Source organism: Microcaecilia unicolor, chromosome 3 (assembly GCF_901765095.1).
Source record: "Microcaecilia unicolor chromosome 3, aMicUni1.1, whole genome shotgun sequence".
NCBI lineage: Eukaryota > Metazoa > Chordata > Amphibia > Gymnophiona > Siphonopidae > Microcaecilia > Microcaecilia unicolor.
The window spans coordinates 526,893,436-526,909,065 of NC_044033.1; the positions used below are offsets into that span (position 1 = coordinate 526,893,436).

General features: G+C 44.4%; 2 protein-coding genes across 3 annotated transcripts in view; one reads left to right on the forward strand and one right to left on the reverse strand.

Annotated features, from left to right (window-relative positions):
- ARMC2 (armadillo repeat containing 2) overlaps positions 1-1,741 on the forward strand; it is a 179,302-nt gene extending 177,561 nt beyond the window's left edge. For both annotated transcript variants that reach the window (XM_030199186.1, XM_030199187.1), the window contains exon 18: positions 1,260-1,741. In XM_030199186.1, coding sequence (XP_030055046.1) covers positions 1,260-1,411 — 152 coding nt within the window. In that variant the 3' untranslated portion in view covers positions 1,412-1,741. The remainder of the gene's footprint in view (positions 1-1,259) is intronic.
- Positions 1,742-4,502: 2,761 nt separating this feature from the next.
- Positions 4,503-15,630, reverse strand: part of SESN1 (sestrin 1) — a 30,320-nt gene continuing 19,192 nt past the window's right edge. The window contains 6 exon segments of the mRNA XM_030199188.1: positions 4,503-5,396; positions 9,211-9,355; positions 11,735-11,925; positions 13,297-13,409; positions 13,868-14,015; positions 15,238-15,477. Of these exon segments, the coding sequence (XP_030055048.1) occupies positions 5,310-5,396; positions 9,211-9,355; positions 11,735-11,925; positions 13,297-13,409; positions 13,868-14,015; positions 15,238-15,477 (924 nt within the window). The 3' untranslated portion in view covers positions 4,503-5,309.

Below are 15,630 nucleotides of genomic sequence, written 5' to 3' on the forward strand. Positions count from 1 at the left end.
AGCAGGATAACAAGCTAGCTTATACGTACTCATTCTAATGCATCTAAAGGTGGCCACACCTTCCCATGCCAATGAAAAGTAGCGCTGTCTATGTTTAGGTCCAAACTGCACAGATATCCATGGGAGAAAGTCCGCCACACTCGGCAATTTAAAAGAATCTCTTAAAAGAAAGGAATTGTTTGGAAAGTCTTTGCAGCTGTTTGTTTTCTTCAACCGCAACAGAACTGATAGTCCAGCAAGTAGATGAACTGTAGCCAATTGGCTAGAATCCTATATCCAGTTCTTTTACAAACAGACTAGTATTCCTCCAGTTAATAAGGTCAGACCTCATCCAATCAAAACCACTGCAGTTACTGTAGCTCTCTTGAAGTTTGCTTTACTACTACTACTACTACTATTTAACATTTCTAGAGCGCTACAAAGTGTACGCAGCGCTGTACAAACACAGAAGAAAGACAGTCCCTGCTCAAAGAGCTTTAGTGGACAGAATATGCAAAGCAGCTACTTGTTCATAGATTATTTCGCACCACTGCTTGGATCAGTGGCGTAGCCACAGGTGGGCCTGGGTGGGCCGGGGCCCATCCACTTAGGGCTCAGGCCCACCCAACAGCAGCACACATTTAGTGCTAGCTAGTGGGGATCCCAAGCTCCGCCAGCTGAAGACCTCCCCCTGATGGTGCTGAAAGCACTGTTCTCCACTTCAGCAGTCAAAGCTTCCTAAGCTGCTGATACTGGCCTCATCGCATGGGGAGTGGGGGGTGGAGGAGAACACTTGGTGCCCACCCACTTCTTGACTAGGCCCACCCAAAATCTGCTGTCTGGCTACGCCCCTGGCTTGGATGATCACTCAAGAGACGGTGAAATCAGGCCCCCTCCCCTGAGCCTAGGATTCATCCAGTTGTGTAGCTCACTCAGCCCTGCTTATCCACAGAAAAGCACATTTTTTTTTCTGCAGCCAGTATGATAGATCAGACACAGTCCCTCCCACCTCCCCAAGAATTGCATTCCTTCTTAAACTGTGCAACTCTGTTCTGTCCGGGTGCCATCAGATGGTTGTCACCCACTTCTGTGCTTGATCGATCCTGCTGTCTACGGAAAACACCGTAAAATTAATTGCTTCAGTGCTCTCTCTGTACCCAACAATGTAGATTCATATTTTGACGAGAGGAATTACAATTGCTTTAGATCTTGTGTAAGCTGTTATGACAGTGTTTATCCAAGATAGTGTGACTCATTTTGACAATTTCTCCATACCACAGATGAGGAACTGGCCCTGGATTACAGTTCAGGAGATTTAAGGGAATATCACAGAGCATGCTGGGAGGCCGAGTTCAGACCTGTGGCACTCCAGCTTTTGGGCAGGATTCAGAGCCATCATACCTACCTGGAGTCTTTACCCATTGCCTCCTGATAATTTCATTGCAGCAGGAAAGGCCCCAAGAACCAGAGCCAGCTGCACCGGTACCATATTTTTATAGCTTTGTAGAGGGCCTGTTAAACATTTTCACCCTGATTGTTGCAGGCTCTTTTGTACATTTGCATTTTGCACAGATGAATGTAAAAGTTTTTTATTTTTTTAAATTAATTTTCTAATAGTAACTAGAGGTTACATTAAATATTTATATAAAATATTAACTTCTGTACTTTAACAGGACATGTTTGCATGAGCAGTCTGGACATGGAAACAAATATATAATGTTTGTGAAGTTATTAATTTGTGGGAACTTACCAGCGGCATTCTTAATCTGTTTACCAGCCGCTATGTCCCCCCCCCCCCCCCCCCCCCCCCCCCCCAGCGCATCACCAGACCTTTCCTCTCAGCAAGGGGGTGTGCGGAGTAAGTGCTTGACTGCCCCGGAACAGGAAGTAACGTTAAGAGAGAGCAGGGGACCCGTTCGCCTGCTCCGCGCACCCCCTTGCTGCCTGCACCTGGGGCAGTATGCTACTAGAACTTAAATCTCTTGCTTTCTTCCTGCAGTGATCTTTGATTTGCACTGCAGCAGATAAATGGTAGCTACTGTTGGATTTGGAAGGACAGCGTTGATGCAGCATATCGAGGGTAGACATGGCGGTCTTAGAGGTTGGGCTCTCCTGGTTTCTAAATTAATAGATATGGCAAAAATACACCGACTCCCTGGGTGTGTCCCGAGGATTGCTTGAGACCATACCTCTAGCTGTACTGTTTCTTCCATTCCAGGGACGGAAGGGGCTTTCTCAATTGACCTGTGTTTCTGTGCTGAACTAGAGAATGTATACTTCTCCAGTTTGCCTCAAAGGTCCTTGGAGGTAGATTGTATAAATTGGTGCCTAGGGGACATATATATGTGAGACCCCCCCCCCCCCCCCCCCCATATTTAACTTCTACAATACTAACCAGTCACATCTAAACTGACTGCTTTTGAGCTCAAAAGAACTGACATCCACACAAACTTAGCAGAAAAGTGGAGAATTCAGACTCCGAAAACTTGGGTTTTCTTTTATAATGCAAAATAGAGGAAAAAAGGTCTCGGCCGTCTGAAGGCTAAAAGCTACAGCAGTAATGAGCACTTTGGACTGGAGCAATGATTGCACCGTTCATGCAGAATTCTGCAGCACATAAGTATTATATTTTCAAAACAGCCGCTTATGAGTAAAAATTAGATACTGCCTTTGAAAACTGACATGCAGTGAGGAAAGCAGAAGCATTTCCTTTTCACTTAGCTTTACAGAAGAGCCCAACGGGGACCAATTTCACCATACGACAGGCTTCATCAGGGGAATAACTAACACTGCAATTTCTATTGCTTCTCATAGTTGGGATCTTCTGTAAAGCTAAGTGAAAATGAAATGCTTCTGTTAAAATGGCTGTTTTGAAAATATTATACTTAAGGTTTCTGGGCCGCTGGTTGGTCCAAGTTTCGAGGTACTGCAGTATTCTGAACGAACGGTGAAATGATTACACGCAATCCAAAGTGCTCATCACTAGCCTTGACTGCTGAGGCCTTTTTACCTCCATTTTTCATTATAAAAAGAAAACCCTCTGCACAGAGGCACAATTTGTATGTTCCAAGGTCGTTGAATTAAGTTTTCTGAGTGTGTTTTTTAAAACTGGGGTATACTAGTATCCTAGTGCACAGAGCCAGTTCACAGTATCTCTGTCTCTAAATGAGGGTGCTGATTTTTACAGAATTGCCTCGAATGGGTCATTACAGGCAAAAGGAAGGACTCTTCTATAGAACTGACCCCCCTTTCAAACATTAGTGACCAAGAACCTAAAGGTTTGACAGGTACAAGTGAGGGGCTCCTTTGGTTTTAATTACAGGTATGGAAGAGAGAAAGATACGACGGGCTATATAGCTTGAAATAAAAGCCTGAGAACGGTATTTAATGGGTTTGGTCACCAAAGTTAATATAGATGTGCAGTACATCACTCCCTGATTTCATGCAACTTTCTGTCATGAATATTCACCACAGCTGTTCAGAGTGGCTTGGTGGGGGACATGTTTGGGAACCAGAGGGTAGAGTTTCTGAGGAAGGTGCTCTATCATAGTAGCACTGGATAATGTTGAACGTTAGCACTGGCATGGTATGTGCAAACCTAAACTTGTGTTGTCCACATGACAATAAACTTGTGTTGAAATATATCAAGTGTTGACGTGTCTTCTTCTGGAAGTGTCCTGTTGACTACAATACACTTTCAGCAGTGTTCTACGTTCCTCCACTTTGTGGTAGCCCTTCAAATGTGCAAACCTAACCCATTTGGACACAATGCACCCCCCCCCCCCCCCCCGAAAGATCATAAGCATGTTTACAGTTGTTCCAGCTCATTCTCCAAGCAAACAATTGAGTCGCATAACAAAAGACTATGGCCACTTGGTGCCCAGTACAGACTTTTTTTTTAGAAAGATAAGTGCTTTGTGATTACTTTTCTCAATGTAAAAAGAGGGGGTGGGAAACCCCAATATAATGTAATTTGGCAAGAAGAGGAACACAAAAATATGCTTCAAGGTAATTGGCAAACCTCAGTTAACCAACGTGTGAATATGCCCTAAAAGGGACCAAGAAGTTCTCAACTGCCACCTAACTTGGGATCGTGCCAGGATTGGTCACTGTTGGAAACAGGATGCTGGGCTTGATGGACTTTTGGTCTTTCCCAGTGTGGCAATACTTAAGTACTTATGTATTTGGGATTCTGAATGGAATCTTGTTACTCTTTAGGATTCTAGAATCTTGCTATTCTTTGGGGTTCTACATGGAATCTTGTTACTCTTTAGGATTCTAGAATCTTGCTATTCTTTGGGGTCCTACATGGAATGTTGCTACTCTTTGGGTTTCTGCCAAGTACTTGTAACCTGGATTGGCCACTGTTGGAAACAAGATGCTGGGCTTGATGGACCTTTGGTCTCGCCCAGTATGGCAATACTTATGTACTTATATGGTCCTGTTGTTGTGAGTTTTAGGCTCTGGAATCTTTGTAACGAAGCATTACACAGTTTTTGCTTTCAATATGTGCATAACAGAACATGAGTACAATGTTTTTATCCCTTTATTTAAAAATGTCAATAATACTGACAGTTCACATTGGAAAAAACTCATTGCTCTATACCTGTCTGTAAGAAAATAACCTTCCTCGCTGTCTGAAAAGGTGGTCAGTTGCTTTCCAGTATGTCCCAGAGGACAGATAATGGCACCGGTGCAAGTAATACTCTGAGAACATGCAGCACACACGAGCAACCTCGATGCAAGATGGTGCATGCAAGCTGCGCTGGTCACAGTCGTGAAGCTACGCACAATGATCAAGAAACAACAAGAGTTCTTTTTCCCCAGGAAGACTTTTACCCGCTTTCAAATTTTATCCTGCTGCAGAGGTTCACGTTTATAACAAAATTCCCCACAATTTGCAACCTCTTTTGCAGCTGTAATTCATAAAAACTGCATTAATACAGATGCAGTTTAAGGATAGGCTCAGGCAACAGCAGTGTTCATCTTCTCAAAGGTCTGCTTATTCCACCAGCAAGCACATACCTAGCAGCACCGTTTCTCCCAGCAATCCTAGCTGAGCAAAATGTTCCAGTTCAACTCCTGCTTGTTCTTGCAAGTACATTCTGCGATTTACAGGTTTACCATCTGCACAGTTCCTACCAAGTCTTCAACATGGCAACTTGCCATCTCCTCGCATGTCTGTCTGGCTGGTGGTAACATCCCAACAGCAAAATGGCTGAAACTAAGGGGAACTATGGCACAATAAGCTTTAACATTGAGCTATCGCTGGTCTCGGGGCCACCCAGCCTGCATATATGTAACATTCAGTCTTCCTTTAGGCAAGGAAGTCAAGTCATGTAGCGTGTAATAGCTCTCAGAGCATAGAGTAATGCTGCTTGCATCCGAGCTTCCATAAGAAGCAAATTAACGTGAACCTAGAAAACAAAACAAAAAGGAGATTTGGTTACATTCAGAAAATATTTGATGTGGGATATTATCCTAGAGCAGATTTAAATAAATCCAAGCATTTTTAGAAAACACATTTTCTCACTCCTAAGCTGCCTTTTTGGGGGTTCAGCATAGCTATAGTAATGTTAGTAGTGTTACTTAACTAGGGTCTTGCATCTTTTACTCTGTCTCTAGTAGGCAGCAGCCAGAGAAGAGCCCTCAGCTTCCTGCTAGGACAGTAAAGAGAACAGGAGGGAAGGAGACAGATTACCCTGCTGTGTTAGCTCTTCTCCTCCCTCCCCTCAAAGTTTACTGGGCCCAGTAGGAACAGGAAGGGCTAGAGCAGAAACACCAGGGCCCCAGAAGTGACTCACAGGCAGATGATCAAAAGCCCCGCCCTCTAAAAATAGGTCGTAATGCCCCTGCGCTGTTCCAGCGCTATCAGAGATAACTGCATGCAAATGTAAGCACGCAATGCTCTCTGATCATGGGGTAGAAGTGACTGTCAAAAGCCCAAACCTGTCAAACACAGGGGCTGGCGGTCCATGGGACCACCAGACCCTAACTACCCCTGCCCTAATATGGGATATGGTGTGAAGCCCTGCCCAGCACATCCCAGGATACACTGGGCAGGGCTGAGTGCCACCGTTTTGCGGCGTTGAAGGAAGAGGAGGGAGGCAGGCAGGCTACCTCCCTCCTCCAACCCAAGGTAGGGGAGGTGGGGGATTGACACTGGACCACCAGGGCCCCTTGCCAGTGGTGGTGGTGGGGGGGCTGGAGATCCACTGGATCTACATCCCTCCCTGAACCTGGGGGGGGGGGGGTCTTGAGGTTTGCTTTGTTGGGGGGAATGGGGGCCTGCTAGCATGCTGGACAGGGCTCACCATTCCTCCCCAATGGTCTGCAAACCCTAAACACCAGCTCCGAGCTGGTGTAGGATTTGCCACAGCCAGCAACTCACTTTGGCGCACTGGTCGCTGATCATTGGGGATGAATATGTTTAGCCCTGCTTAGCATGCATTTCCATGCTAGTTGCATTCAGAGCCCTTGAGCATGTTGTTTCATGTGCTCGGGGACTCTGATCATGGGGTGGTAGCAAACGCCGGTGCTAAAATGGCGCTAACAGCCTCTAGCACTGGCGTTTGCTTCTGATCATCACTATGGCAGTGATTTGTGGTGAGGGAGAGAACAGAAATGCTGAGAAGGGTACGAGCAGGAGCTGAGGGGATGAATTCCAAGTGAGCACCGTCTCTTCAGTTAGAACTAAGCAGATTTTCTTCCCGGAGGTAGAAGGGATGAGACACAGTCACACTGGAGAGGGGTTTATTGTGCAGTAGAAGAAGTACAGGCTTTAAGGAGTGGGGGGAGTATAAATGAGAAGATGGAAAGAGGGCAGATGGTTACAAAAGGTAGCATGTGTCAAAGGTGGAGGAGAGCGAGCGAGCGAGCAAGAGCGCTAATGCAGGAGTACCCTAAGCTAGAAATGTGCCCTGTGCTCCCACCCAACCCACATCACAGCCAAGCACAGAAGGGCATTGATAAGAGCACAGTTTTGGCAATCCGTGTGGCTGCCTCACCTGCACCTAATGCTACAGTCCTTATATGAAGGAAAGCCAGAGACAGTGTTGGGACAGAGACTTTCTGTGAAAGCCAGAGGGGATGATTAGGTTGGGATAGAGGTTTGACAGAAACCACACAGGTAGCAGGGTATACGAGAGCCTAAAGGGGTGATGGGAACACCACCCGAGAGAGAACAGGGAGACTAAACAAGGGAGATGTGTGAAAATGAATCTGGCAGAGGGGGCTTGTGGGGGGGCGCAGTGAGTCAAATCAGAAGGGACAAATAAGAGCTGCATGAAATTATAGAACAGAGATGGGGAGAGGACAGACAGGGCATGAGAGTAAAAGGGAGACTAGAAGTTGGCAACTGGGGAAGAAAGGAGGAGACTGATGGACAAGCAACTCCCTAAGGGGACAATGGAGAGGTGAGAGGGAGAAAAGGATGGTGGTTCAGCGAGTGGAGGCTGCATGGGCAACGAGACAACCGGCAGAGAATCATTTCACAGGGAGGAAGAGAAGCAAAGGAGAGCCTGCAGAAGTCAGTCACAAGGTGCAACTTAAACCGCTTTGATTCAAGATTTCAAAGCCAGTATACCAAATATTTATTTGGATTTTTCTCATACCTTTTTCAGTAGTAGCTCAAGGTGAGTTATATCCAGGTACACTGGGTATTTCCCTGTCCCTGGAGGACTCAATCTAAGAGACCCTCTTACTAAGCTGTATAGTTGACTACACATGCCCAACGCATGTCAATTTGGAATTACCGCCTGGCTACCACGTGGCCTGGGCGCTCATTTCATTTTTACACATGTCTACTACGTGCGACGGGAAATAATTTTTATTTTCTGGCATGTGGCGCTAACCGGGTGGTAAAGGGCATTCAACGCGTGTAGATCATTACCGCCTGGTTAATGCGTGAGACCTTACCGCTAAGTCAATGGTGGCGGTAAGGACTCAGACCCAACATGGATGTGTGCCAATTTTTATTTTGCCGTACGTCTGTTTTTGGCCAAAATAAATTTTTAAAGGCATTTTTTTTTTTTTTACAGGTGTGCTGAAAAATGGATCTGTGTGTGTGTCCAAAACATTTGTGCAGGCCACTTTTCAGCGCACCTTAGTAAAAGAAGGACTCCTAAGTTTGTACCTAAACCAATGGAGGGTTAAGTGACTTGCCCAGAGTCACAAGGAGCTGCAGTGGGAATTGAACTCAGTTCCCCAGGATCAAAGTCCACTGCACTAACCACTAGGCTACTCCTCCACTAGCAACATTCCATGTAGAAGCCTGCCCTTGCAGATCAGCAACACGGCCGCGCAGGCTTCTGTTTCTGCCCTTGCAGATCAGCAATGCGGTCGCCCAGGCTTCTGTTTCTGGGAGTCTGACGTCCTGCACAATACGTGCAGGACGTCAGACTCCCAGAAACAGAAGCCTGCGCGGCCGCGTTGCTGATTTGCAAGCGCAGGCTTCTACATGGAATAACAACATTCCATGTAGAATCTTAAATAGTAGCAACATTCCATGTAGAATCTTCATTTATTTATTTCCATTTTGCTCCCACCTTTTTCAGTAGTAGCTCAAGGTGAGTTACATTCAGGTACTCTGGATATTTCTCTGTCCCAGGAGGGCTCACAATCTAAGTTTGTACCTGAGGCAATGGAGGGTTAAGTGACTTTGCCCAAGATCACAAGGAGCAGCAGTGGGATTTGAACCAGCCACCTCTGGATTACAAGTCTTGTGCTCTAACCACTAGGCCACTCCTCCACCCTGAAGAATCTTGTTACTCTTTGGGGTTCTAAATGGAATGTTCCTACACTTTGAAATTCTGCATAGAATCTTGTTATTCTTTAGAATTCTAGAATCTTTATTTATTTAGATTTTGCTGACACCTTTTTCAGTAGTAGCTCAAGGTGAGTTACAATCAGGTACTCTGGATATTTCTCTGGCCCAGGAGGGCTCAGAATCTAAGTTTGTAACTGAGGCAATGGAGGGTTAAGTGACTTTGCCCAAGATCACAAGGAGCAGCCAGTGGGATTTGAACCAGCCACCTCTGGATGTCAAGCCCAGTGCACTAACCACTAGGCTACTCCTCCACTATGCTAAACCAAACTACTAAGAAACTGAAAGGGGAATAAGCATTTACCACCCAGCCCCTAATGAAGGGAGCTCACTGTGTTAACGGTAATTAACAAAGACTGTTGAATTTCCAATGCTGGGTATGATACTGCACTCAACATGCCACCTACCTTCTCGGAGTGCTTGAACTGCCTCCAGAAGCTATCATACATTCTTCTCGTGGTCTTCTCAGGAGAGCACACCACAGTTTTGATGTAGATTTTAAAGCTACGGTCCAACAGCTGATTAATTTCACCATAGTCATAATCATCGTACCTGTTGGAAAGGAAGATTTGCGTTGTTACTGCCTGTGTAGAATAAACACCTCTTGTCCGTTCTGCAATATCTACATTACACATTTTGTTAGGTAAAGTTATGTTAAAGTGGCGCATTCAGTGTTGGAACTGAGAGGGATCAGTGTGAGGGGGAATTGAGGAAACGCTACAAAGGTTTCTGTGTACATAGGAAGTAGGCAGATAAAGACAATAGTTCTGCAAGTTCATTTTTCAATTCTATCAGTACTCTGGGATGAAAGCCATCCGGTCCAGGTGATTTGCTACTCTTCAATTTGTCAAATTGCCCCATTACATCTTCCAGGTTTATAGAGATTTCATTCAGTTTCTCTGACTTGTCAGCTTTGAATATCTTTTCTGGCACCGGTATATCTCCCAAATATTCCACGGTGAAGACCAAAGCAAAGAATTCATTTAATCTCTCCGCTATGGCTTTGTCTTCCCTGAGTGCACCTTTTACCCCTCGGTCATCTAGCAGTCCTACCGATTCTTTTGCCAGCTTCTTGCTTTTAATATACCTTAAAAAAAGTGTTTACTATATTTTTGCCTGCAAAGCAATCTTTTTTTCAAAGTCCCCCTTTGCCTTCCTTATCAGCGCTTTGAAAATAATAAGAAAACAACATATGGAATGGCAAGTCAAATGCAATCAGATCCTTCTTCCACTTTCTAAAGGATTTTCTTTTGGCTCCAATAACTTCCTTCCCCTCATTTTTTTTTAACCATGCCGGCTGTCGTTTGGTCTTCCGCCCTCCTTTTTTTAATACAGAAAATAGATTTTGCCTGGGCTTCAGGATGGTATTTTTGAATAGAATCCACACCTGATGTAAAGTTTTGACCTTTGCAGCTGCTCTAAGTTTTGTTTCACCGTTCTTATATCATAGTCTCCTTTTTGAAATTTAAATGCTAACATATCAAATCTGATCATATTATGATCACTATTATCAAGCGGCCCCATCACCATCACCTCCCGCACCAGATCATGCGCTCCACTAAGGACTAGATCTAGAATGTTTCCTCCTCTTGTTGGCTCCTGTAGCAGCTGCTCCATAAAGCAGTCCTTGATTTTTTTCATAGAAATGGCAGATTAAATTTAACGTGCACAAATGCAAAATGGGGAAGTAAGCCTAGCTGCATTGTACACAGCATGGGGGCGGGGAAGGAGACTGTGGAAGCCAAGGTCAGATCCTCCACCCACTGAGCCTGGTCTAGCCTAGCAGTGCCATAGAAGAGGTACAGTCAGGCCTAAGGTAGAGAGGAGAGAAGTTTGTGTCAGCATCTGCTAGTCCAGGAGTGGTACTCTCAACATTTGCATTGGTATCAGTTACGTAGTGCTGTCAATTCCAAAAAGTGGGCACTAAATGGGGTATCCCAGAAGACCATTCTTTCTGGTTTTATCGACATTCAGTGCCGGCAGCAGCAGGCAGCCTCATTGTTTTACAAAGCCTTGAGGTCCAGTGCTGCCACGTTACGCAGTTCCACGCAACATGTGTGGGAATTGGATTTAAATGATGCATTGTCGGATGTCCAGTGGTCGCGTCTTTGGTCGACCGGCCCCCGGGCATCATTGTTGGCTGCAATAACTCAATCCCTCTTCTTCATGTATCACAGGGCCCTCTGGACACCTAGAAAGAGTAAACCGTCTGGGTCCTCTAGTTGTGATTTGTGTTGGTCCTGTAAAAACAAACCTGGAACTCTCACACACCTACTGTTGGAATGTCCACCTCTTGTAACATTTTGGTCAGATGTTTGGGAAAAATTGGAAAAGATTTTTGGTTTCCAAGAATCTTTTTTTACCTAAATATGTGATATGGAAATTTGTTTGTATATCATTTCTCTACACGGACAATGATAAGTTATTGTATGACTTTTTGGTTTCAGTTGCGCTGAAACTGGTCATTTCGCACTGGAAGGATAGTTCCCATGTGAATGTGGTGGTGGTGGAATTGAGCAATCTGCAGTACTCTCCCTGTCTGGACACAAATCAGCTATCCGCAAATGGAAGTCTTTAGACCTTTTTCTATCCAATAAGGACTAATTTTAGGGTTAGAACTCAGCACTCTGTACCATATTGTGTGTTTTGTTCTGTTGCATTTTCTGTGGTGTATTGTTATGATTTAATAAACTTATTATTAAAAAAAAAGGAGTGGTACAGTGGTTTACTGTCCGGGAAGCTGAAGTATTAACAGATGCCACTGGAGAAGAAAAAGACCGAAGGAAGATTTATGTGATTGAAGGTTCTACAGCCCATCTCAGTTACTGGAGTGTAATCGGCACTGGTCTCTCCCATGTTCCTTTCCCCAGAAGACCAGTTATCTAGGAACATGCAGAAGTCCAGCCATTTCACTTTACTGTAAGGACTGACCTTATTCCAAACATGCAGTGGATGTAGTTCCAAATGGCCCGTCGCAGCATGGAGGTGTCCACGTCTGTATGCATTGCCATCGTGTTGTAAGTTAAGTTATAGGCAATGTGAAACTTTTCATCCAGCAGCTGTCCAACATCTGGATAAAGGCGGTTCACCAGGGAAAAGCCATGGTCTTCCCAGCTATAGTCCTGCATGCAAAAGTAAAGAGTCAGCACCCTGTGGACAGACAGTGGACGCTATTCCATTCAAATAATCCTCTCTCTTAAAAAAATTACTACATTGTAATAACCCTGGCTATAAAACAAGGTGCCTTGTTCCATAAAGAGCAATGATTTTTTTGGTTATCGGCCAATATTAGGAGGCTGCAATGGCAGAAGAGGGTCAAAGTACACACAGCAATGCAATATTTTAAAAAAGTACTAAGTTCCTAATGAAAAACTCGACTATTTGTACCATTTGTGTCCCACCCATTTGCAGGCTCAATGTGGCTTACAATTGGTCCGTAATGGTGATCACCAATTCCGTAAAAAGAGAAATACACAGTTAAAATATGGAGGTAACAGAGTGGAATTAGGTAGTCAAATAAAGTACATTTTCATAATAAGAAATAAAAGATAAATGGATAAAACTTCAATCGTAGTAGATTAGGACTTGAACAATCAGGAATAAAGAGTTTCATTATGTGAAGTTCTAGTGTAAATTTTGTTGTTTGCATTTAGGATGGATCTTTGTGGTAAGCCTTCTTGAATAAGTTAGTTTTCAGTAGTTTTTGGAAACTTGTGTCGTGTGTTGTTTTTATTGATTTTGGTAATTCATTCCATATTTGCGTGCTTATATAAGAGAAACTGGATGCATATGTTGATTTATAATTTAGTCCTTTGCAGTTGGGGTAATGGAGATTCAGGAACATACGTGATAATTTAGTAGAATTCCTGACTGGTAGGTCTATAAGGCCTGACATATATCCCGGAGCTTCACTTTGTATGATCTTATGAACCAAACCATTCCATCCTTGAAAGGCTCTTGGTGCTTTTTTTAATATTAGGAGGCTGAACATATGTCTCAAGCTTCACCCCGCCACTTATTAAGTCTCCTTCAACTTATCTATCCAGAGTGTTCATGTAAGCCGCATTGAACCTGCTACATGTGGGAAAGCGTGAGGTACAAATGTAATTATTATTATTAATAATAATAATAATAATAATAATAGTACATATCATATACAGGTACTTTGTACCTGGGACAATGTAGGGATAAGTGACTTGGCCCAGAGTCAAAAGGAGATGCAGTTGGAATCAAATCCAGTTTCCGCTGGTTCTCAGGCCACATTACTACCGGTTGGGTAATGCTAAAACAACTCAAGTTGGCTCCTGCTGGTTTACTTAATCACTCAACTGACCCAGCATAGCACTTTCGTGGACATCCCTGTCCTAAATAAGTCAAAGCTTATGATACGTCAGACATCAGGCCAAACAGTAAAGCTGGTAAAAGCACAGTTCCCATTCCAATTTCATTAGGCTTTGACAGACCAGCAACAAGGCTGTGAAAAGCATCCTTACCTGAACACGGAACGTTGGCACATGCATACCCCGCCTGGAGAAATTTTTGTAGCCGTAACTTGTGTCTTCGAAGTGGCGCGACACATCTCTGCTGGGAGCAGATTCCTCTTCCTCTGTTACACATAAAACACACTGGTCAGTGTCATTGTCTACATGTGATTATATGAAACAAGCAAAAAGGAGTAGCAGACCTCACGTAAACGTGGGCAAACAAACAAAACAGTGAGGTGGATGCAAAGAGGATATCAAAAAAGTCTATTGAAAAGCAGCTAAAAAATGTCACAACACGGCCGTGTTTCGGCACCAAAGGCCTGCCTCAGGGGTCTGGTAGGTCTCTGATGTTGTTGCAAAAATGATTAACGACGAGATGATGGTCAAAGTCCTAGCTGTAAAATCCTCAATGGAACAGCACAGAAAGGTTATGGCCGTGGAACGGCAAGAGTATGTACGCCTTTTGTGCCGAAACACGGCCGAGTCAGGGTCGTTTTTTTTAGCTGCTTTTCAATAAAGACTTTTTGATATCCTACATGGGATTATGACAACTGCTAAGGGAGAGCTCACTCCTTCCTACCTGAAGACATGACCAGCATACTCTCCCTCTTCTCCTTCTCAAAGCGAGTGGCCATCTCCTCCTGGCTGGCCTCCTCCTCTTCTCGGCTTTCTTGCAGTTGTCTCATTTTCTCCATAAGTGCTTCTACCTCGCAAGAAGAATCTGCGGCCTGAGGAAGAAAATGGAATTACGAGTCTTTGTAAAGCACCTTCATGTAGACGTGGTCTTTCAAATGGAGCCTAGGATGACACAAGAACGTGGGCCTGACCCAGAGCTTCTCCAGGGTGGTTGCTGCTGAAAATACGCATTCCTAGATAGACACTTTCACATACTCATAAGGCAAGGAGAAACACCAGCCTTAATAAATTTGGAATGGAAGTGTTTTCCACAATTCTCAAGAAGATGATGTATGAAAGCGCAAAAATTTACTTCTAAGTGCAACATCAACCAACCACAGCCAGTTTAGGGTTCAAGGAATCCTGTGCAGAAGGAATGGATCCTCAGAAGCTTAGCTGAAATTGGGAGGCGGGGCTGGTGTTTGGGTGGTGGGGCTAGTTCTGGGCAAGACTTCTACGGTCTGTGTCCTGAAAATGGGGCTAGTTCTGGGCAAGACTTCTACGGTCTGTGCCCTGAAAATGGCAGATACAAATCAAGGTCAGGTATACACAAAAATTAGCACATATGAGTTATCTTGTTGGGCAGACTGGATGGACCGTGCAGGTCTTTTTCTGCCGTCATCTACTATGTTACTATGTAAGGAGAATGATTTCCATAGTTATAGTTTATCAGAATTTGCGTATTATACCCCCGTGACTAACTAGCAGATCGCAGCAGTGTACAATAACCCAAAAATGGTTGGAAAAGGAAAAGAACCATTCACACACACACAAACAAGGGAGGGAAGGAGACGGGAGCAATAGGAACGGTCTAGACTCATTGTCTGGACCCTTTCCACATCTCTGCACTGTTAGACATGTCATGTTGTATGCTCTGCTTATCACCTATAACCAACTTACTCATTGAGGCCTGTGAAAAGGGGGTCATGTATCCAAGAGGAAAAGCAAACGGACCTCAAGCAGATGAGATGCAGCAAAGCGGCTGCAAAGTTCCAGCTTGTGAAACAGAACAAACACAAGCTGAAACCTCTTTCCAGCCTCATACTTTGTGCAACGTGAAAACATTTTCACATGCAATCAAGCCACAGAACTACAGCCAGTGACACTGCAATAAGGGCACTGAATTTAGACTATTCAGGTTATCCCTTCACACTAAACTCTAGCTGTGGATGAAGCGTCCTCCCCGCAGAGCTTTATTTCAAGATGAACTGAATTATTACATGACAGTCAGTTTAGAGGTAAAGCCGTGTCCTTATGCCTGCAGAGAGCACTTACTGAAGTACTGCCGGTGGGACTGGGAGTCTCTTCTGCCCTGTGATTGCCGTTGGCGATGTCGCAAATGCAGTAGTTGCTGACTGATGAGGTTTGGAAGGTGTGGCCCCCCGCACAGTGGCTCTCGGGGCTGATCCCACAGCCGAAGGTGAAAGAAGCAAGTGAATGGTAATGTGTGAGCAGAACCATGGCATGGATCAGCTCTGCCAGTGACCAGCTGTGCTCACCAGTCTTTAGCAGTTGCTAAAAAGAAAGGAGAAAAAAAAAAAACGTGTGTCATTTTAGAACAAATTCACTCATGCTCATTTCATGGCAGTAGATTGTGTGGTTCACTTCAGCTGCAGAAGCTAAGCTCTAGCATAACCCCTCGGACTAGAAAGGGATCAAGTAAAATAA